At 42.1% G+C, this 21,229-nt stretch overlaps 2 protein-coding genes across 4 annotated transcripts in view; one reads left to right on the forward strand and one right to left on the reverse strand.

Moving 5' to 3' along the window:
- The first annotated feature begins 328 nt into the window (after positions 1–328).
- LOC110529780 (phytanoyl-CoA hydroxylase-interacting protein-like) lies at positions 329–21,221 on the forward strand. 3 transcript variants are annotated; one of them, XM_036985751.1, is made up of 6 exons: positions 329–664; positions 11,437–11,586; positions 14,505–14,701; positions 16,415–16,589; positions 16,730–16,847; positions 18,357–21,221. In XM_036985751.1, the coding sequence occupies exons 3-6, from the start codon at positions 14,537–14,539 to the stop codon at positions 18,901–18,903; spliced, it is 1,005 nt and encodes a 334-aa protein (XP_036841646.1). In that variant the 5' UTR covers positions 329–664; positions 11,437–11,586; positions 14,505–14,536; the 3' UTR covers positions 18,904–21,221. The 3 variants fall into 3 exon arrangements, 2 of the variants coding, with proteins under 2 accessions (XP_036841646.1, XP_021467989.1); XR_005052920.1 differs by lacking the exon at positions 11,437–11,586 and having other exon boundaries at positions 336–664; positions 18,357–19,039; positions 19,123–21,221; XM_021612314.2 differs by lacking the exon at positions 11,437–11,586 and having other exon boundaries at positions 335–664.
- The window catches only part of LOC110529759 (protein FAM13C), a 37,179-nt gene continuing 36,620 nt past the window's right edge, over positions 20,671–21,229 (reverse strand). The window contains exon 16 of the mRNA XM_036989878.1: positions 20,671–20,846. Within this exon, the coding sequence (XP_036845773.1) occupies positions 20,723–20,846 (124 nt within the window). The 3' untranslated portion in view covers positions 20,671–20,722. The remainder of the gene's footprint in view (positions 20,847–21,229) is intronic.

A 21,229-nucleotide genomic window follows, 5' to 3' on the forward strand; every position in this document is an offset into this window, starting at 1 on the left:
GCGAGTCGCGGAGAGAGCTCCAAATAAGGATATATATATCGTTTGGCTGACGTTAGCAGAAACGGAGCGCAACATAAAGAATGTGTATAGAGATTTAAATTGCGTTTTAAACCGTAGGGGGTGGAAGGTGTAATCTGGTTACATAAAAGCCCTTAGAAATTGCTCCCTCACCCCTAATCCGCTATTCATGTTCCACTGTCCTGCGGCTGAATAGGCGAAACACTTGTGGCTGTCATTGAAAATAGCGCGCGCGTGGAACCTGTTAATTGGAAAACAATTATATAGCCAAACATTAAAAGGATTGGCATATCTTCGTAGTATTTATTCCTATCACGTTGCAGCGTCAAATCGGCAGTGTGCTATGCGCTCGTGACGATTTGCTGACGCGCCTTTAGCCCCCCTCCCCCGAAGAGTGAAGCTGCGAGAGAGCAAAGAGGCTGGGAACCGGTCACTATCTCTCTCGCTTTCTTCACCGAATGTGAAGGAAGGCAAGTCCTGCGGCAAAAATCAGCGAAATTCCACCGATTCCAGGAGAGGCATCCCAGCTCTGTTGCAGAAATGGAGGTTCCAAACTTGGGACACAACCTAACTAGCCCGATGAGTCCGTGTGAGGGCATGATCAAGAACCTCAGCTTGGATGCGATACAGTTATGCGAGCGAGAGGGTAAGCGCAAAATAAATGTAGTTTAGGCGTTGTAATTCCAATGATCACCCCCATCCCTTTCCACAAATTTCATTCTGTGTGCATTAGAAGATTCCCTGACATCAGATAATGAAAGATGATAGCCACCTATAGTAGTGCCACAATGTCTGAATAGGTGTCCAAGAAGTGCATAACGCTTCTGTTTGGCCCTTATTTTATGATGAAAATGTAACAATATCGACATTTACAGTTTATCTGGATTGGATAGAGACCGGTGCGCTGCTGCATCAGCGGCATAGCCGAGGGCGTCAATGCACAGATTTTTCTTGACATAACCTACCCTATCTATGGAGCTTATGCATTTAGGTTTTCACAACGAAACGAAATGGTCATATCAGAAAAATGCTAGGAAAGCAATTTGGCGCAACGGTAGGGTTTCACCATTTCAGAACCATGGACGTGGACAGCATTCGGCAAAGCGCTTTTACACGGGTTCCAATGGATAGATACTAAGATAAGGATATTCTTGCCTGGAGCAGCTCTGAACAAAGCTTAAAATTACAAATATATAGTCTATATTGAAGTAGCCTACAGTTAGAGCTGTTTTCATTTCAGAAACCACATCCACAAGCCCAATACAAGGATAGCTTTGAATTGCATTATTTAACAGGCTCTGACTAAGAAAAGCTACATGATTTGATGATTCAGCTGGTTGAGAAGACAACTATTTACATATGCTACAGAGGCATCGCTTTACAATGGCTCAAACACTATGGTCTGATCATTAAAAGGCTTTGTTGAAGTTCACATTTCGATACCAGGCCTATTAATTGTAGCTTAATATGACCATTTTATGTGAACATTTCAATACTGGATGTCAAATGCATGATGTAGCCTAGGACCTACGCCTACTAGGCTTATATGTTACCAGGATGGATTTTTATTTTTGCAACATTGAGAACATTTGGAGAAATACATGCAGATGGAAGCCAGCTGTAGGCCTATATCCTACCATGGCTGATTTGAATGGAAAAAATAGCAAGTCATGATCACTGGAAGACTGGGCTCAAAGATGGCTGCACCCATAGAAAGGAGTGTGCAGACAGAGATGGAGCATCCACACCCTTCACTCTAATTCCTTAGATCATTTTACAACAGAGTGAGAAGGAACATGGGCAGATCCATTTGTTCCATAATATGCTAGATGACACATACTCAATGCATTCATTGCATTACAAGACAATAATAACAAGACAAGGTAAGGTATGGCCTAGTCACAGAAATACTAAAGATATGTTTTTAGAAAGATGTTGGTAGTGAGCATCTTAAACTGAGCTTTTGATTTGTACATAGGGGGTGTTGTCTAGGGCCTGTGTAGTCAATGGTGGTCTTCACAAGACCACACAAGCAGGGCAGTTACACCCTGCCAGCATCCTTTGGACTGGTTCATTATCTCATCTGCTGCTTAGTGGGATGCAGTTGATATCCTCTTATACAACTCTGGCCTGATTTAAAAGCTGTAATTTTAGTAATGGTAAACGCTGGACTTTCTGGGGGACGTAGTTGTTGGTGCCAGCTCTGTTCTTTGTACTTGTATGGGCCCCTCTGCAGCAAACAAGCACTCTCCTATTTGTCAGGCAATACTGGGTAAATAGTGGCTAAGTGTCCTTGAGCTGCCCATTGTTTATAGTACAATAGCACAACAATCTCTGTCATTACTTTACAGATCCTGAGGGGAAATGACAGGGTTATAATCAGGCGTCTGCATCCGTTACACAACATTGTCATTTTAGTATGAAGCTCTTTTCCCAAGACAGGCTAATTCTTCACTGGCTTAGATGATGCTTGATATAGCCTACATCAGCATCATGGGTTAGTGTTTTTCAACACTCCTATTTCCATGTAGATTTCAATATCTTGAATATCTATTATCATTGATAATAGGGCCAATGCCATGATAACAATAAAACCATACCTACTAGACAGACCATATAAACATGAAAGCAGTTTAAACCATGGTTTTAGAATAAATCAGGTGTAGGACAGGATGATCTCCTGAAAAAGCATTCTCATTAACACCACAGACAGCTTTGAGGTCTTATACCTCAACATCACATGTAGTTTATTCTGCTTTGACAGACTAAAGCTTGAAGCAAGTTGTTTTGATGGGTTAGTATCATTTTAAATCTTCAAGGTTGTGTTTTCCTGTCATTTCCTTAGGCTTATTCAAATGTAGGGAACTGTGCCCACGGTTTGCTGTCTACAAATACAATACATTCAGTTCTCTTAGAAATGTTCCCCAATGTATTTATAAAACATTACATTTCATATTTATTTTAGTGCTGCAAAGCTGTCAAATTATCCAGCATATGATCAATATTTAATCGTCAACACAAACGTGAGGAATCCCAAATATATATATATATATATATATATATATATATATACACATACATACATACACACTATATATATAGTATATATACCCCTTCAAGTTAGTGGATTCTGCTATTTCAGCCACACCCATTGCTGACAGGTGAATAAGATCGAGCACACAGCCATACAATCTCCATAGACAAACATTGGCAGTAGAATGGCCTTACTGAAGAGCTCAGTGGCCTTCAACGTAGTACCATCATAGGATGCCACCTTTCCAACAAGTCAGTTAATCAAATTTCTGCCCTGCTAGAGCTGCCTCTGGCAACTGTAAGTGCTGTTATGGTGAAGTGGAAACGTCTAGGAGCAACAACGGCTTAGCCGCGAAGTGTTAGGCCACACAAGCTCACAGAACGGGACGGCAGGGTGCTGTAGCGCGTAGTGTGTAAAAATCTTCTGTCCTCGGTTGCAACACTCGCTAACGAGTACCAAACTTCCTCTGGAGGCAACGTCATGTCAAGAACTGTTCATCGGGAGCTTCATGAAATGGGTTTCCATGGCCGAGCAGCCGCACACAAGCCTAAGATCATCAGGCTCAATGCCAAGCGTCGGCTGGAGTGGTGTAAAGCTCACCGCCATTGGACTCTGGAGCAGTGGAAACACGTTCTTTGGAGTGATGAATCCAGCTTCACTATCTGGCAGTCAAACTTGGGAATATGAGTTTGGCAAATGCCAGGAGAACTCTACCTGCCCAAATGCATAGTGCCAACTGTAAAGTTTGGTGGAGGAGGAATAATGGTCTGGGGCTATTTTTCATGGTTTGGGCTAGGCCCCTTGGCTCCAGTGAAGGGAAATCTTAACGCTACAGCATACAATGATTTTCTAGATGATTCTGTGCTTCCACTTTGTGGTAACAGTTTCGGGAAGGCCCTTTCCTGTTTCAGCATGATAATGCCTCTGTGCACAAAGCGAGGTCAATACAGAAATGGTTTGTCGAGATCGTTGTGGAAGAACTTGACTGACCTGCACAGAGCCCTGACCTCAACCCCATCGAACACCTTTGGGATTAATTGGAACGCAGACTGTGAGCCAGGCCTAATCACCCAACATCAGTGCCCGACCTCACTAACTCTTGTGGCTGAATGGAAGCAAGTCCCTGCAGCAATGTTCCAACATCTAATGGAAAGCCTTCCCAGATGAGTGGAGGCTGTTATAGCAGAAAAGGGGGGAGGGGGGGACCAACTCCATGATTTTGTAATGAGATGTTCAACGAGCAGGCATCCACATACTTTTGGCAATGTAGTGTATGTGAGAAGGCACACGTAACTGAGCCTTTCCCCTCTGTCTCAAGAGGAGCTCTGAGAACTGCATAGAGAAATAAAATAACTGGAACTGACATCACCATCAGAAGGAGCCGTTATATACTGTTAAAAAGCCAAACATCCATTTTTAATGCTGTATAAGAAATTCAGGCCCACTTGTCTACTAAATCAAATGTGTGCCAACCAGGTCTAATCTCAATATAAATGTATTCCGTCTATGTCCTGTGGTCACCAATTCAGTAAGTTACCATGATGGATGGGTGACATTAATTTAACCAAGTAGCTGTGTCTGTTCTCTAAGAGACCTCCCAACCGCCATCCCCCCATTCCAGCTGTGACACCATCATAGCTAGCCTCACTGTCAGACACTGGCCGTGTATGTGTGATTTGAGCCTACCATCTGTCTTTCAGCAGCACCAACTAAATGAACAGTAGCCATAAGACCCCTCCCCAAGAGCCCAATATTACCAAACATTATCTCAGGCCTGATGCCATTTGTTTTTCTAAAATATACTAACAACACTAAACAAGAGGCTTAGACTCAAATCCCCTAAAAGCCAGTGGAAACCATGGATAAACCTTTAAGAGAGAAATCCAGGAACTGAAAGGGGAAATGGAGTCATACTCTTGATACCATACCAGTGGTGTTTACAAATCATAATAAAGATTTGTTATGATTTATTGTCCTGGCACTCTGACAACTCATCTGAGTAAGCAGGCATGAGAGCACATATTTTGTGTGGACAGTTGCTCCATGACGGTGTCTGGCAGTAGCCTTGTTTACACATTGCACTAAAATCTGGGTTTCGTGATCTGCTCAATCCGAACAAAGTTAGTGAATGTTAAAATGTGTCTCTTATCCGTCCACTGTGTCCACATTGTGGCCAGATTTCCTGGTGCCGTCCTGTATGCAAATTATTTGACTGATATTCTTTCAGAATAATATTAATGTAATATGCATTCATTTTATGGCATTTTATTGATGCCATAAGTCAATGGTGCTACCTGTCAATTATTTTAGAGGCCGGTATAATGATAATTTAAATAGTTTGACTATCAAGATCTGTTTACACTTGATTGATATCCAGATACAATGGGTCCCTGACTACCTCCGGAGGTACACAATGTGTATTTTAATCATCTACACCTGTATCAAAATGTGGGCACAATCAGAATGTGCACAAGATCAGGACAAAGAAAGCATGTTAGCACTAGGTGTAAACGGGGCTTATTACACTGCTGCTGCTCTCCACCTCATCCAGACCAGACACTGCACTTCCAGCTCTCTGGGGATTTAACCCTTTGCTGTGAACAGATTGTGTAACCTAGTTGGGGGGACAAAATTATGTTGGAATTGAAATGGTTATTTAGGTAAAAGGGTCTTGATAAAAAATTATAAATGACGTATATCAACAATGCTATGTAAACAGTTCCATAAAATATAGATTTTTACGCCAAAGTATTCTGTTGAGGGATTTAACATAATTTCCTCTCACTCTGGTTAAACATGCTAATTCTATGCAAATTAAACACAATGACTCACCTCTTCATCCTCCCCTAAGAGGCCTTTTGGATTTAATGAATTTGCTAGAACAGCTGGGTATATTTAGAGCTGAACTTTTTTTTACAAATTTTAATTTAGTCATTCACTCCACATTCTTACTCATTGTGTTCTGTTTTTGTTTCTATTTGATTGTTTTCTTTGTTGCTCAATTATCCTGTGATTTGATTGGAGTAATGTGTTACACACAGTATCTGTATGGAGCCATATGAACAGAACTTTGTGTTTCGCTTCTAGTAGGACGTTATCGCTTTCACTGTGAGCCTGTGCCATCTTGCCAGTGTATTTTGAAAGTCTTGCACTGAATCGTGTTTATAGTGTTGTGTTGGAGTCTTTTAGCGTGAGAATGAACCAAAAATAAATGGTCTGTCTAGAGTCTAGACATTACCTCCGGATTTCCAACCACCTATAATGCTTCGACTTTGACTTCATAGCAGTGGATGCTGCTGAGGGGAAGACGGCTCATAATAATGGCTGGAATGGAGCGAATGGAATAGCTTCAAACAGATGGCAACCACGTGTTTGATGTATTTGATACTGTGAGGGAAAGTGTTGTTGTCTGAAGAAATAGCATTGAATTGTACACAGCATCTCCTCTCATTCTATCTTGGTTTGTGTAGGTTACTGTGACATTATTCTCAGACCAATTGTCAGGACGCCCAGAACACTGTTCTGGGAACCAAAAGGAGTATCTCAGTTTCAAGGCCACAGTTTCGAGAGATGAAGCCTCGTCAGTCACTTGCAGGAACCAACATTAATAATGAATAATGTAAATCATGCTTATATGACTTGTTTGTGTAGCAGTATAAAAGGACTGAGAGGGAACGACCTTGTCAGAGTTTTCATCAAGCTAGGATTGAGTTTGTGAACATCTCCGGCCGTGGTAATAAAGATTGATTCATTTACATTGAGTTTGAGTCCTTAGTGGTGAATTTCCATGACACTGCCATTCCACCTATTCCGCACCAGCCATTACCACGAGCCCAGCCTCCCCAATTAAGGTGCCACCAACCTCCTGTGATTTATAGCCTATGGGTCATGTCGACACTCAGGAAAACTCCTCGCCCAAATCACAAGACAAGCCATGTATAATCAGTGGGGAGAACAAGTATTTGATAACCTGCAAAATCGGCAGTGTTTCCTACTTACAAAGCATGTAGAGGTCTGTAATGTTTTATCATAGGTACACTTCAACTGTGAGAGACGGAATCTAAACCAAAAATCCAGAAAATCACTGATTTTTAAGTAATTAATTTGCAGTTGTTGCATGACATAAGTATTTGATACATCAGAAAAGCAGAACTTAATATTTGGTACAGAAACCTTTGTTTACAATTACAGAGATCATACGTTTCATGTAGTTCTTGACCAGGTTTGCACACACTGCAGCAGGTATTTTGGCCCACTCCTCCATACAGACCTTCTCCAGATCCTTCAGGTTTCGGGCTGTCGCTGGGCAATACGGACTTTCAGCTCCCTCCAAAGATTTTCTATTGGGTTCAGGTCTGGAGACTGGCTAGGCCACTCCAGGACCTTGAGATGCTTCTTACGGAGCCACTCCTTAGTTGCCCTGGCTGTGTGTTTCGGGTCGTTGTCATGCTGGAAGACCCTCCCACGACCCATCTTCAATGCTCTTACTGAGGGAAGGAGGTTGTTGGACAAGATCTCACGATACATGGCCCCATCCATCCTCCCCTCAATACCATGCAGTCGTCCTGTCCCCTTTGCAGAAAAGCATCCCCAAAGAATTATGTTCCCACCTCCATGCTTCACGGTTGGGATGGTGTTCTTGGGGTTGTACTCATCCTTCTTATTCCTCCAAACACAGCGATTGGAGTTCAGACCAAAAGGCTCTATTGTTGTCTCATCAGACCACATGACCTTCTCCCATTCCTCCTCTGGATCATCCAGATGGTCATTGGCAAACTTCCGACAGGCCTGGACATGCTCTGGCTTGAGCAGGGGGACCTTGTGTGCGCTGCAGGATTTTAATCCATGACGGCGTAGTGTGTTACTAATGGTTTTCTTTGAGACTGTGGTCCCAGCTCTCTTCAGGTCATTGACCAGGTCCTACCGTGTAGTTCTGGGCTGATCCCTCACCTTCCTCATGATCATTGATGCCCCACGAGGTGAGATCTTGCATGGAGCCCCAGACCGAGGGTGATTGACCGTCATCTTGAACTTCTTCCATTTTCTAATAATTGCGCCATCAGTGGTTGCCTTCTCACCAAGCTGCTTGCCTATTGTCCTGTAGTCCATCCCAGCCTTGTGCAGGTCTACAATTTTATCCCTGATGTCCTTACACCGTCTCTGGTCTTGGCCATTGTGGAGAGGTTGGAGTCTGTTTGATTGAGTGTGTGGACAGGTGTCTTTTATACAGGTAACAAGTTCAAACAGGTGCAGTTAATACAGGTAATGAGTGGAGAACATGAGGGCTTCTTAAAGGAAAACTAACAGGTCTGTGAGAGCCGGAATTCTTACTGGTTGGTAGGTGAATACTTGTTCTCCCCACTGTATGTTAAGTAGGTTGGTATTGGTTGTTGATTTTGCTTAACTTCACCATATCGCTCAAATTAAAGGGCAGTACTCAATTAGTTTAATTTGACAAGGTTAAAGTAAAGGACACATTTTCAGCAAACTGTGATTCTTGGCCATGCTTCCTGGCCTTCCATGGAACTGATGAGATTGTGAGCCATGGATTCAATGAATTAAATGCAACCTGCTCTACCAATGTTCATGTATTTATTTCCAAACCTCTGTCTTATTTACAGAGCAGACAGATTGTATTCTGAAAGCTACTGCATAAAGACGGCAATGCAGATTTCATTGAGACCTGCATCATGCCAATGTTTCTATTTCAAAATGTGGCAAAGTGATAAACACCCTGCTGCACCTGTGTGATTGTGTGAATAAGCTTGCAATCTGCTGGTGACATAACTGTGAGCTGTGTCTTCACAGACAAGACAGCTGGCTGGCTTAGAGCCTTCAGTATGACAAGACTCATTTATAATCCTCTGAAATGATGGACCAATATATTGCATGCCATTTCAGAAATGGAAATAATGTATACAGTATGTCGCTCCTTGTCTCCCCACCAGGCATAATTCTCTTTTCCACGGCTTCCTTTCTCTTGGGTTTGATGAGCTATTGAGCTGTCTGAGTTATGCTGCATTGGTAAATGCCTTTTTCATGACCTAACACTGAACATCATTATGCTCACTATGTGAGCTCACCATTAGTCTGGCAGTCAGGGCTAGTTTGGGAAATTCCAGACCTAGGGTGTATGCTGGAACATTAATACATTGTGGGAGGCAACCTGTCCATCTGAGAGGCTACGTCACAGCCTCCATTACCTAATAGGCATATTGATTCCAATGACCTCCAAGCCTGTCGAACAGAACAGGCCTTAAACGCAAATTGTCTGTGACCATTGCTTGATGTTAATTATGGGAGCCAGCTAGTTCTAGGCCTCAGGCTAGGATCACCATCACACTAGGTTAGCTTGGGAGAACACCTATAATTCTCAACTACAGCAGTCCTGCCTGACGCAGATACAGTACCACAAGGCCTGGGCCAAACAGGACGACAGCTCCATCAACACAAGACAAGTTCTATCATTCATACAGTATAGTAAAATGATAACAAAATAATGAATGTTGAATCCATTAGGTAATGCTCAACTATGTTTTATTAGAACATTAAAGGGTAGGTAGGATGAGTTTTTACTCACCAAAGTAACAGCGTAGTGTGGTCAAAGACTTAGTTACTTAGTTGTAGTCACGGTGTGGTTACCTACAGTGGGGAGAACAAGTATTTGATACACTGCCGATTTTGCAGGTTTTGCCACTTACAAAGCATGTAGAGGTCTGTAATTTTTATCATAAGTACACTTCAACTGTGAGAAACGGAATCTAAAACAAAAATCCAGAAAATCACATTGTATGATTTTTAAGTAATTAATTTGCATTTTATTGCATGACATAAGTATTTGATCACATACCAACCAGTAAGAATTCCGGCTCTCACAGACCTGTTAGTTTTTCTTTAAGAAGCCCTCATGTTCTCCACTCATTACCTGTATTAACTGCACCTGTTTGAACTCGTTACCTGTATAAAAGACACCTGTCCACACACTCAATCAAACAGACTCCAACCTCTACACAATGGCTTAGACCAGACAGCTGTGTAAGGACATCAGGGATAAAATTGTAGACCTGCACAAGGCTGGGCTACAGGCCATTAGGCAAGCAGCTTGGTGAGAAAGCAACAACTGTTGGCGCAATTATTAGAAAATGGAAGAAGTTCAAGATGACGGTCAATCACCCTCGGTCTGGGGCGCCATGCAAGATCTTACCTCGTGGGGCATCAATGATCATGAGGAAGGTGAGGGATCAGCCCGGAACTACACGGCAGGACCTGATTAATGACCTGAAGAGAGCTGGGACCACAGTCTCAAAGAAAACCATTAGTAACACACTACGCCGTCATGGATTAAAATCCTGCAGCGCACACAAGGTCCCCTTGCTCAAGCCAGTGCATGTCCAGGCCCGTCTGAAGTTTGCCAATGACCATCTGGATGATCCAGCCAGGGCAAGTAAGGAGTGGCTCCGTAAGAAGCATCTCAAGGTCCTGGAGTGGCCCAGCCAGTCTCCAGACCTGAACCCAATAGAAAATCTTTAGAGGGAGCTGAAAGTCCGTATTGCCCAGCGACAGCCCGAAACCTGAAGGATCTGGAGAAGGTCTGTATGGAGGATTGGGCCAAAATCCCTGCTGCAGTGTGTGCAAACCTGGTCAAGAACTACAGGAAACGTATGATCTCTAATTGCAAACAAAGGTTTCTGTACCAAATATTAAGTTCTGCTTTTCTGATGTATCAAATACTTATGTCATGCAATAAAATGCAAATTACTTAAATCATACAATGTGATTTTCTGGATTTTTGTTTTAGATTCTGTCTCTCACAGTTGAAGTGTACCTATGACAAAAATGACAGACCTCTACATGCTTTGTAAGTAGGAAAATCGGCAGCGTCTCATACTTGTTCTCCCCACTGTATAACCACACCGTATAATAGTTATGTTTTGGGATTTAGAAATATTTATTCACTTATCTTTTTTTATATCTAAACATCAATTCAAACATGTACTTGAGCAAACTTTTTCAGATGAATAGTGAACACAGTTGTTCACAGTAGTGGAACTTGGTGGGATCAGCAGAGCCAAGGGATGGTTGCACCTGCCGCTCTCTTCCTCTCTGATTTTGTTGGGTTAAATGCGGAAGACACATTTCAGTTGAAGGCATTCAGTTGTACAACTGACTAGGTATCCCAGTCTCCCTTTCTGCCATTGGAAGAAGAGCACTACCCACCACTGTTGCTCCACCTTCATTATATGGATGGATGTAGCTGTTTTTTACTTTTTCAATCAAACCTGAAATGTATAAAAATTCAGATACTAAGCAACAGGAAATGAGAAATTACTGTTGTGTATTGTTTGACAGATGTGCTCTCACCATGATTTATCCTCTCTCTTCAGGAGGCTGATGACCTACAGCGGCAGGGTCTTGGGCATCCAACAGCGCCAAGTAGTGTGACTGGTGGCCAGTGGCATGAGGAGGCGACAGGCAATACATACTGCCCCTGATCAGACAGAGCAAGAGACACAGGGAAGATAGGAATTATAAGAGTAGCTCTACCTGATGTATAGACAGAGCATGCTGCTGATCACAATACAAACATACACAAAACGTATGTTTATATAGACCTACATGTAAATTTTAACTACTTTAGCTAGCTAGCTATGGATTAGGTGCCTCAACCACAGATCGCAGCAGCTGTTCCCTCGCTGCCCCAAAGTCAATCAGCCAAATGTATTTCATAAAGCCCTTTTTACATCAGTGGTTGTCACAACGTGCTTTACAGATACCCAGCCTAAAAGTCTGCTGGAACTGTGTATCAATGTATTTAAAAAGTAGTCTCATTACAGTCGACTTTGGAGGTCCAGCGCTGTCTTTACCTTGTTTGATTTTAGTCATCTGCTTTGTTTTGTTAGCTCAATTTTTTCCATGCCACAACCTTGCTAGCTGCGGGGTAAATTACTGCACTTCTGACAAACGTAAATAGCACATGTATGTGTTACTTTAACTATTTTTAGTAGGCCTACCCGTGCACTGGTTTGATCGCACATGGCTAGCTAACAAGCTCGACCTTGTTACCTTTTTACATATAGAGGTAAAACGATTCAAGTTTATAGTCCGTTAGTGGGACCCTGCAAACTAGCTAGCTACGTGTAAATGCTGCTGGGTAGTTACTTCGTATGTTTACTTAACTTCCTTACATCCGGAATGGAGCAGATAGCTAGCTAGCTGCCCAATTTGGCTTGGCCTGCATTGCGTCATTGGTTTGTGTGGAAACAGGTAAAAATAGGATTGAAGATTAGATTGTTCTTGCATTCTAGCTAGCTAGCTGACTGTCATAGCTTGGGGGACAAATGTTCATACGAAATCTATCACATTTCCATGTTGGGGGATGGGCATATCCTGCAAATTGTTCCAAGTATAACGTCAGGCCTATACCTAGCTGTACATTTTCATTTGAATTAAACCAATGGACTCACCTTTACATTGACTGGGATTATGATATTCTAGGCCGAGTGGGACTACATGGGTTGAATTGTGTTTACATTTCTAGAGGCTGTTTATAATGAGTGACGTTCTGTTGGACTGTATAGTGTAGTCACAGAACGGTTAGTTACCAGTAGCTTTGGTGTGGTAAATCTAGGTCCAGGGCTGAGCAGACTGCAGCCCCACAGGAGGGCTTTTGGAGAGGAAGGCAGAAGGAGCTGGTGCTGCTGAGGGCCAGACAAAGTAAAGAACCTCCACAGACTGTGAAGATGGATCACATCAAAAGGATCATGCATTTAGGCCTATCTGTCAGGAGGATATAGCCTACGTAATTCAATGGTTGACTAGTTGGTACCCATTTAGTTTAGTAAATGTACAATAATTCAATATTGCTCAGCACCTACTGGTATCAGCTTCTTTAGAAATAAAGGTATAATATTTTACAGAGCTGTGTGTGTCCCTTTAGTTGGACATAATTTGCCACACATTTTGAGTAATTTAGCACAGCATTATCACAGTTTAGTCATAGTAGGCCTAGACCTAATTCTGTGTGATTAGATCGCCATAGGCTAACGAAAGCAGTTTGTAATGCTGTTATGTGGGCAAACGTTGACAGCATTAGCCAGGATTACATTTGACATTTTAGTCATTTAGCAGAAACCCTTATTCAGAGTGACTTACAGTTAGTGCATTCATCTTAAGATAGCTATGGGAGACAACCGTTATCACAGTCGTAGTACCATGCCAGTGTCCGTGTAATTCCTCTATTTGTAGGTTAATGAGGTGGGATTAGTGTAAACAGCTGAATAGCTAAATCAGCATTCTGGCACAGTGGCTTGGGCTGTGTGGGATGGGTGCTAAACAGCCATCCAAAATCTGGTTGGGTTTTACTCTGTGCTTTGCTGTTGGCCAACACTTAATTTTCTCAAACCAGTGTTCAGTGTTTGCAGATATCCTAGCGGTTATAGAAGTTTGTTTAGCACAGAGCAAAATATCTGTTTTGAAAAATGCCCCTTGACAGAAACCCATTTTTGTATGCCTAGTTTAATAACCTCAGTATGAATGATATGGTTTATATGTTTTTAAAAACTCCATATGAACCAATTTGTGGAGTTACTCAATTATCACTTTGCCTCAAAACTCATGGTCTGAGATAGGCGTTTCCATGGTCTGCTGCTTTTCCCATTGATACTTGATGCATTACCCCAGAATTCCACATTCTTGCTCCTGTATTTAGTTCCTGTATTCAGAGTTTGCACAGAAAACAAATTGTTGCCATGCCTTGAGTAGGTGTTTTGGTGTGTAGTGGATTCTCATGGCCATGTTACAAAGCTCTTATTCACTTTTGGTGTATAAGGCTATTTGTATTCCTGTGCGTCTTTGTGTATGTGTTATGACATTTTCATTAACACGTAGACATTCTGTAGCACTAAAAGGTGTCTAAACATGCATTTAGTGAGGAAATGGTGAATTTGTCCTTGCTACACACACCTGTTCAAAATAGGGAGTATTGGACTAGATACAGAGGAAAATGGTCTGACAAACCCTGAACAAAAGGCTTATCAGAGCAATCTTCTATCTACTTTCATTTTCTTTGTGTGTGACAAAAGAGAAATGTCCTCCATGAAAGAGAAAAGCGAGGCTTTATTAAGAGATCCATCTGTGTTGGGTTGAGTCACTATAATCATCAGCGTTTGAAATATTTAATACCGTATGTGCTTGTAATCTGAGGGGATTGCAGCGTTGCCATGACAACAGATACATGGTGGAGCTCCCGCTCTTTGGTAAATGCTCCACAGAGCACAGAGGCAGCTGAGTGGTGGAAGTGTTCCCTGTAGGGGTTTGTAGGCCCCCTCTTATGTATTAGGTGTCTCAAAAAAAAAAAACGTCAGTAGTTCTCTAAATTGTAAAATATCATTGAGACATTTCTCATCTCCTTAAGCATTAAAGCCCAACCAATCCCTTTGTCCCTGTGCCACAGGCAATAAATCACAGGGCAGCGGCATCGTAGAGATGGAGGAGCTTCCTGTCCCTCAGAACATCAAGATCAGCAACATCACATGTGACTCCTTCAAGATTTGCTGGGACATGGAGCCCCGAGTCAAGGAGCGTATCACTCACTACTTCATCGACCTCAACAAGAAAGAGAACAAGAACTCCAACAAGTTCAAACACAAGGTAAACTATTAACACGCACACAACAACAACTAGGCTATTTCAAAGGAAGAACACGCAGTTTATAATACAATCAAATGTATTTTATAAAGCCCTTTTCACATCAGCAGTGGGCACAAAGTTATTAAGATACCCAGCCTAAACCCCCAAAGAGCAAGCAATGCAGAAGCACAGAGGCTAGAAAAAACTCCCTAGAGCCTGAAGTTGTCTATAAAATAATTTCTACATGATAAGGCCAGTTGTTTAGTTTGAGCTATAACACAAACCAGTATGTAGCCACATCGTAACCTTTATACCCCAAACAAGTAGTGTAACAGGCGTAATGAGTATATCTTAAATAATTCATCACCCCCCCCCCCCCCCACACAATTTTTTTGCTTAACTAACAATCACACTTTACTTTTTTCCAGCTTGTTATCTCTGACTTTGCTGATAGCTCCTTTAAAGTGGGAAAATGTACTTGCTATTTTAAGATGAATGTACTAAGTCGCTCTGGATAAGAGCATCTGCTAAATTACTCAAATCGAAATGTAAACAAAGGGTAGATAACCTTTTACCAGAGCTCAGAAGCAGAACTAACACTCCCACACTCTAACACTAGGGAACCTTTTGTATTCTAACAGATTAAGCCCTGAGCATGAATGATATCACACAGCGCTAGCAGAGACTAATTGCACAAATATGGCTGCTGTTTCAGCCTTTAATCTAATGCATCTAATGTAACATTTTTGCAGATCTATTTCATCAGTCTCCCATTCACATTCTGGGTGGAGTGAACATAAAAGCCCCCCCCCCCCCCCCCAAAGGAAGCGGTTTTTCTTCCCATTCTCTGTGTGAATATACATAGATAGAATGCATTTATTTTCATTACAGCACGCAGGGCTAATGTTGTGCATTAATGTACTGCTGTTGTCGCTACACACGGCTGGTGTAATATTGCTTGGCGGGCCCAATCTATGTCCTGCTAATGCATAGAGACAGGAAGTACTAGGCTCCATGGCATACATTAAATCAATATTGAGGAGATGGGGGAAGGGGAACGCCACAAGAGTCTATACATGTCGTTCATGCAGCTTAAAGGTCAAATTCAGCCGTTTTTTTCTCAATATCAAATAATTTCTCCGTAACAATGAAGTACCTTATTGTGATTGTTTTCAATTAAAATGGTCAAAAATAAACAAAGAGCAATTTCTCAAGCAAGAATTGTTCTGGGACTGTCTGGGCGTGGTCTGACTGAGGAGGGGAAAACTAGCTGTTATTGGCAGAGAGGTTTGGAACTCTTTCTTATTCGTCTATTAACTAATTTACCACCTGGTGATGTCACCAGACAGGCCAAAACTTTATCTCACAAAAACAGGTAGACATTTCAGGTGGTCTTTTTAAACAGCTCTTACAGTAAAAGGGTAATATCATAATTTTCACAGTATTATTCCAACCTAATAGTGTGGAAATATATATAAAACAGAAAATTCATGTTTTTGACTGCACTGGGCCTTTAACACTAAGCATTGTATTTATGCTGATTTAGTGTTTTGGTCTGTGCGTGGCATTAAAATATACTGTATCAATAGTGAGGAGGCCACTACTACTACCACTATGTTGCTTTTGCAGCTGAACGGTGAATAATGTGTTTATTCAGAGTTTGTGTTTTGTATGTAGAGTTGTAAACTTTGTGTATGTTGAGTTTAAGCTCTGTCTGCCGGTGTCCCTGTCCAGGATGTCCCCACCAAACTGGTGGCGAAGGCAGTGCCTCTGCCCATGACGGTGAGGGGTCACTGGTTCCTCAGCCCGCGTACGGAGTACACCGTGGCCGTCCAGACTGCCTCCAAACAGAGTGACGGAGACTACGCCGTGTCAGAGTGGAGCGAGATCATCGACTTCACCACCGCCGGTAAGGCAGGGGGCAGAAGAGGGACAGGGGAAACAAAGCATTTATTTTATGGCCTATCCCTAAAACCTTCTATCTTTATTTGATATAGGCTTACATTCTGTATTCTCTCATTAATGGCTAATCCTAACCCCTGTTTCCAGATTATTCCACGGTGCATCTAACCCAGCTGCTGGAAAAGGCTGAGGTCATCGCAGGCAGGATGCTGCGCTTCTCTGTGTTCTACAGGAATCAAAACAAAGAGTACTTTGACCAGGCCAGGTACGTACGAACGTCTGCACAGCTGCCCTAACAGCCAGCACAGTTTTATTCTGACGTTATGATTCAGTATGTAAAAACGGTATAATACGGGGAAATCACGTAATATAGAGATACAAGACCCTTTGCTGTACCTCCTTCCCTTGTAACTGAAATCGTCATAGGCTTTTCTCAAAGCTCCAAGGCAGTGGTCCAGATGGTATGGCTTAATGCTTTAAAAAAATATATACTCAGATAGTATAGGCTGTGCATGTGTAGGTCTAGTTCTGTATTGGGGGAGTTAGTCTAAGCTCAACAGAAAGGTATTATTGCAAAAAACTGCCTCCAATCCATAAAAAAACTCTGCTTACATTGCATCATACAAAAAAAGTTAAGTATCTGGGTTAGCAGATTATATTTGGGTAAAACAGCCATTCCGGATATTTCATCCCTAATAGGATTTTCTGCATTTGGAACTAGAAGTGTACCATGGTCAGGAAACCTCTGAATTACTATTTTATATAACAGCAGCTTGCTAGGCAGAATTGTTTTGGTTCCCATTTGTGCATATGTTTGCTGGAACAAATGACCTCCCCAATGACTGCATGCGTTGGACCAAAGTCTTAAAACGTAGCAGCTTTAATTGCTGGATACAAAGCCTTTTAAAGTATATTCTGATGAAAGAGGAAGCTGAGTGTGTATCAAGCACCTGACTGGAAAGCAAGATGGAAAAGTGGGAAAGAGAGAGGAACAGAGTGTGAGAGAGGAGAGAGACAGAGAGGAGAGAAGTCTGGTGTATTTTTTGTTGTTTGCTGATGTGTTAACCAATTATGTATTTTTTTTCTTCTTGGGGGATGAGAGCACTTTCTGTTCTTTAGTTTTATCTTCTCTTATTTTCATTTCTCTGTGGTGTAGAATGGTGAAAAACTACACAGAAACGGCTTCATCTCGTGGAGAAAACACCCAAGGACAGTAAAATGAGGCCTTTCCTATGATGACCTGAATGGGACCTTAATAATTAGATAGTTACCATGACAAAGAGACAATTATGGTTCTAATGGCAACCTTTAAAGTGTTACCAATGTAATTACGCCAATAATTGCAGCCTTTGGAGCTCAGATTTGCGTCATAGGATATCTGACTGCCAATTTAAACCTCACAAGGTGCTTTCAAGTTTCTACTATTCATTTGTTGGTATCCAGAGATCTTGCCGAATACAATCTATCTGTCAGTTTTTTTAGTCTGAGTTCTGTCTAGGGGAAAATAAAGGTATGTTTGCCAGTGAGAAAACTGAGGAGCAAATCATTTTTATAGTAGATTAACTAGATGAAATTGATTAGATCAGTCTTTTTACTCATTGTTTCTGAAATGCATCCTTTCTGAATAGGTTGTTTGTGTTGTCAAGAGACACATTGACCAGCTTTCAGTAGGATTCAGCTGCTACCCAAATCCCTGGTTGTATCGATGATACATTTATTGTAATAACCTATAGTATAGTGATTACTCAGAAAGTTGTCCATGTCTCCTCTCCAGGGAGGTGCATGGGAACCACATGCTGCCAGCTGTGAAGGACAACAGTGGAAGTCATGGCTCACCTATCAGCGGGAAGCTGAAGGGCCTCTACTTCAGCTGCAACACAGAGTTCAACACAGGCAAGCCCCCCCAGGACTCCCCCTACGGCCGCACACGCTTTGAGATCCAGGCTGAGACCCTGTTCAACCCCAAGACTAACCTCTACTTCGGGGACTTCTACTGCATGTACACGGCCTACCACTACGTCATCCTGGTGCTGGCCCCACAGGGCTCGCCCGGCGATGACTTCTGTAAGGCAAAGCTGCAAGCACTCGACATCACCAACAACCACTTCCTGACTTGCACGGTGGACGAGGAGGCGGGCGACGGGGCACTGGTTTTCCGGCACGCCCAGGATGTGATCCTGGAGGTGATCTACACAGAGCCCGTGGACCTGGTGCTGGGCACGGTGGCAGAGATCAGCGGGCACCAGCTCATGAGCCTGTCTACCGTCAACGCCAAGAAGGACCCCAGCTGCAAGACCTGCAACATCAGCGTGGGACGCTAGTGGGAGACTGGACTGCACCTGTGCTACACAGACGTACACACACGCAACCCCAACCTATATCCTCAAAGGACCACCCTCCCAAAAGAAGAACATTGCAGGAGAGGGACCCAGACTGTGAAAGAAATTTAACAACAGGGTAGGGTGCTAGAATTCCCAGTCCATATACACACACACACACACGCACACACACATCATCCATTTTCCTTTTCAACCTCATAGGAACCACCCTCCCAAAAGTGTGGCATTCTGTTCATCCCTCCCACCTTCCCCATCAGAAGAGAAACCATGCAAAAGAGGGAGGAGCCCCAACTGAAAGATCTACAGCTGAAGTGTGGGATCCTAACAAGCCTTGGTCAGCATCATCCAAACCGCTAGCCAAAACTGACCCTAACAAGCCTTGGTCAGCATCATCCAAACCGCTAGCTAACACTGACTGATCCCTTTAAATGTTCTAACCAAACATTGTTCCGTGCATGTATTCACACAGCTTTTCTCATTGATTTTCTCTTCTGTTGTTTTTCAAACGTCTCCTTCTCCCGTTGACCTCTTCAAATGTTCTGTTGTTCACTTCAGTCCAGGTAGACAGATGGTTGTGTTCCTGTTTTCCCATCTCTCCTGGAAGGCGTTAGAATGGTTCAGATTCGACAGATCTAAGTTACTCCTCCTCTATCGGCAGAGACTGGTACTAATTTAGGGCTGCAGTGTCATCATCTTTATGCCAAAGGTAACACAAAAGGACAACTTGCTGTAGAATAACAATACTAATGCAACAGCCACTAAAAGCATATTAACTCGGAGATCAAGTTGAACTACTTGGTAACCATTAAGAGCATGATGCAGTATGTACAGCATGACTTTGAAAACTGAGTCTGTCAGTTCCTCTACCATAGCTACCCTTCTGCAATGTTATGTGGCGGTGGCGTCTCACTCTACCATAGCTACCCTTCTGCAATGTTACGTTTGATTTATTCTAGTTATAAGGAAACCATAAACTGTGTTTAGTAAAGTAATGTGAAAAAATATTTATTTTTTACTGATATATACACATATAAACCAGAAGTGCACAATGTCAAGAGCTCTGATCCTAGTAAAGAATTGCATTTTTGGATGAAAAACACAAAAAGGAGAAAACAACACATATTTGAGTAACTTGCACTATGCCAACATTCACAAGTTATTTTTTTTCCAAGGTAATGTTTAACTTGAATTGCCACAATTCATCATATCAACTATGAACTATTACATATCATAGTACAATGTGGGACTAAAAACGGATTGACATGCACAAACATTCTACAGGATTGTCGGATTGTGTATTCGGATGACATATCCCCCTTGCCAAGATTGCACTTTTCAAAGAGCAGCATTTGAACGTAGTAGACCACGTTACGTACCTGTTATATCGACATTAGTTTGGCAAGAACAAAATGCAAGTAACAATAAAGTGCCATAAAATAGCTTAGAATAGCATAAAATAACATTTCTAACATCAACCGTGATATATATTTGTTCTCTTTTTTCCTTAAAATGAAAGTGTTACACTCGCTACATCAGTTGCAGAAAAAAGTATAATTTGTCAAGGGACTAAAAATAGCTGGATGTGGCCCAGCAATTCTTGCATCATCTTGCCATCACTCTTAACCAAAGTGAGAGTCAGTCAACATCAAAGTCGTTTAAAGTGCATCACCATATAAGCATCGCATGAAACATGACCAGAGTACCGGTATCTCACTTTGAAATTTGTTCTGAAAAAAATATTATCCAATAAAGTGAGCCAAAAAAAACTGTTTCAAAATAAAAGTCCCACTGTGAAGGAGGCTCAAACAGTCTTCGGAGTAGCCCGTTTACTGAGCAGGACTTCTAGCAAACGGAGTTTAGCTTTTAAGTTCTTGTACTCGCAGTACTCCTCTGCCATGGGCCCATGGTCCTCTTTCTGGGCAGCCCTTTAAAGACGAGGAAGAGAAAAATACTAACTTAACATTTCAGATAAGCTGCAGCTTTCATTACTGGTATAGTCCCTGTGTTGCCTTATTCAGATAACTTTGTACAGTAAGTATTGTAATCGGAACATTTTATTTTACTTTCAATAACCGCTACATGTAGAAAATATGTGTATAGTTCAGACCAGTTGTCTCTATCTCTTCGTCTCTCTCCCAAGTACTTATTTGTGTCGTATTAACGTCAGTAAATGTGCATCACGCTGTTGTGATTCTGCTGAATTCTTCTGGTGGATGTTTTATTTTATTTTTCACAAGGCGTTGTTGAACTATGAAAACCAAATGTTCCAGTTTATTAAAGGAAAAGCAAACAGTGAAGTGTAACGAGT

The sequence above is a fragment of the Oncorhynchus mykiss genome, chromosome 1, assembly GCF_013265735.2.
Source record: "Oncorhynchus mykiss isolate Arlee chromosome 1, USDA_OmykA_1.1, whole genome shotgun sequence".
In the NCBI taxonomy this organism is placed as follows: Eukaryota; Metazoa; Chordata; class Actinopteri; order Salmoniformes; family Salmonidae; genus Oncorhynchus; species Oncorhynchus mykiss.

Excerpts from the sequence above, each read along its gene's own strand:
- LOC110529780 (XM_021612314.2), top strand. The coding sequence starts at position 559 with ATGGAGGTTCCAAACTTGGGACACAACCTAACTAGCCCGATGAGTCCG. Across the intron at positions 14,702-16,414 it reads CCAACAAGTTCAAACACAAG|GATGTCCCCACCAAACTGGT; the intron begins GTAAACTATTAA and ends GTCCCTGTCCAG. Across the intron at positions 16,590-16,729 it reads CATCGACTTCACCACCGCCG|ATTATTCCACGGTGCATCTA; the intron begins GTAAGGCAGGGG and ends CCCTGTTTCCAG.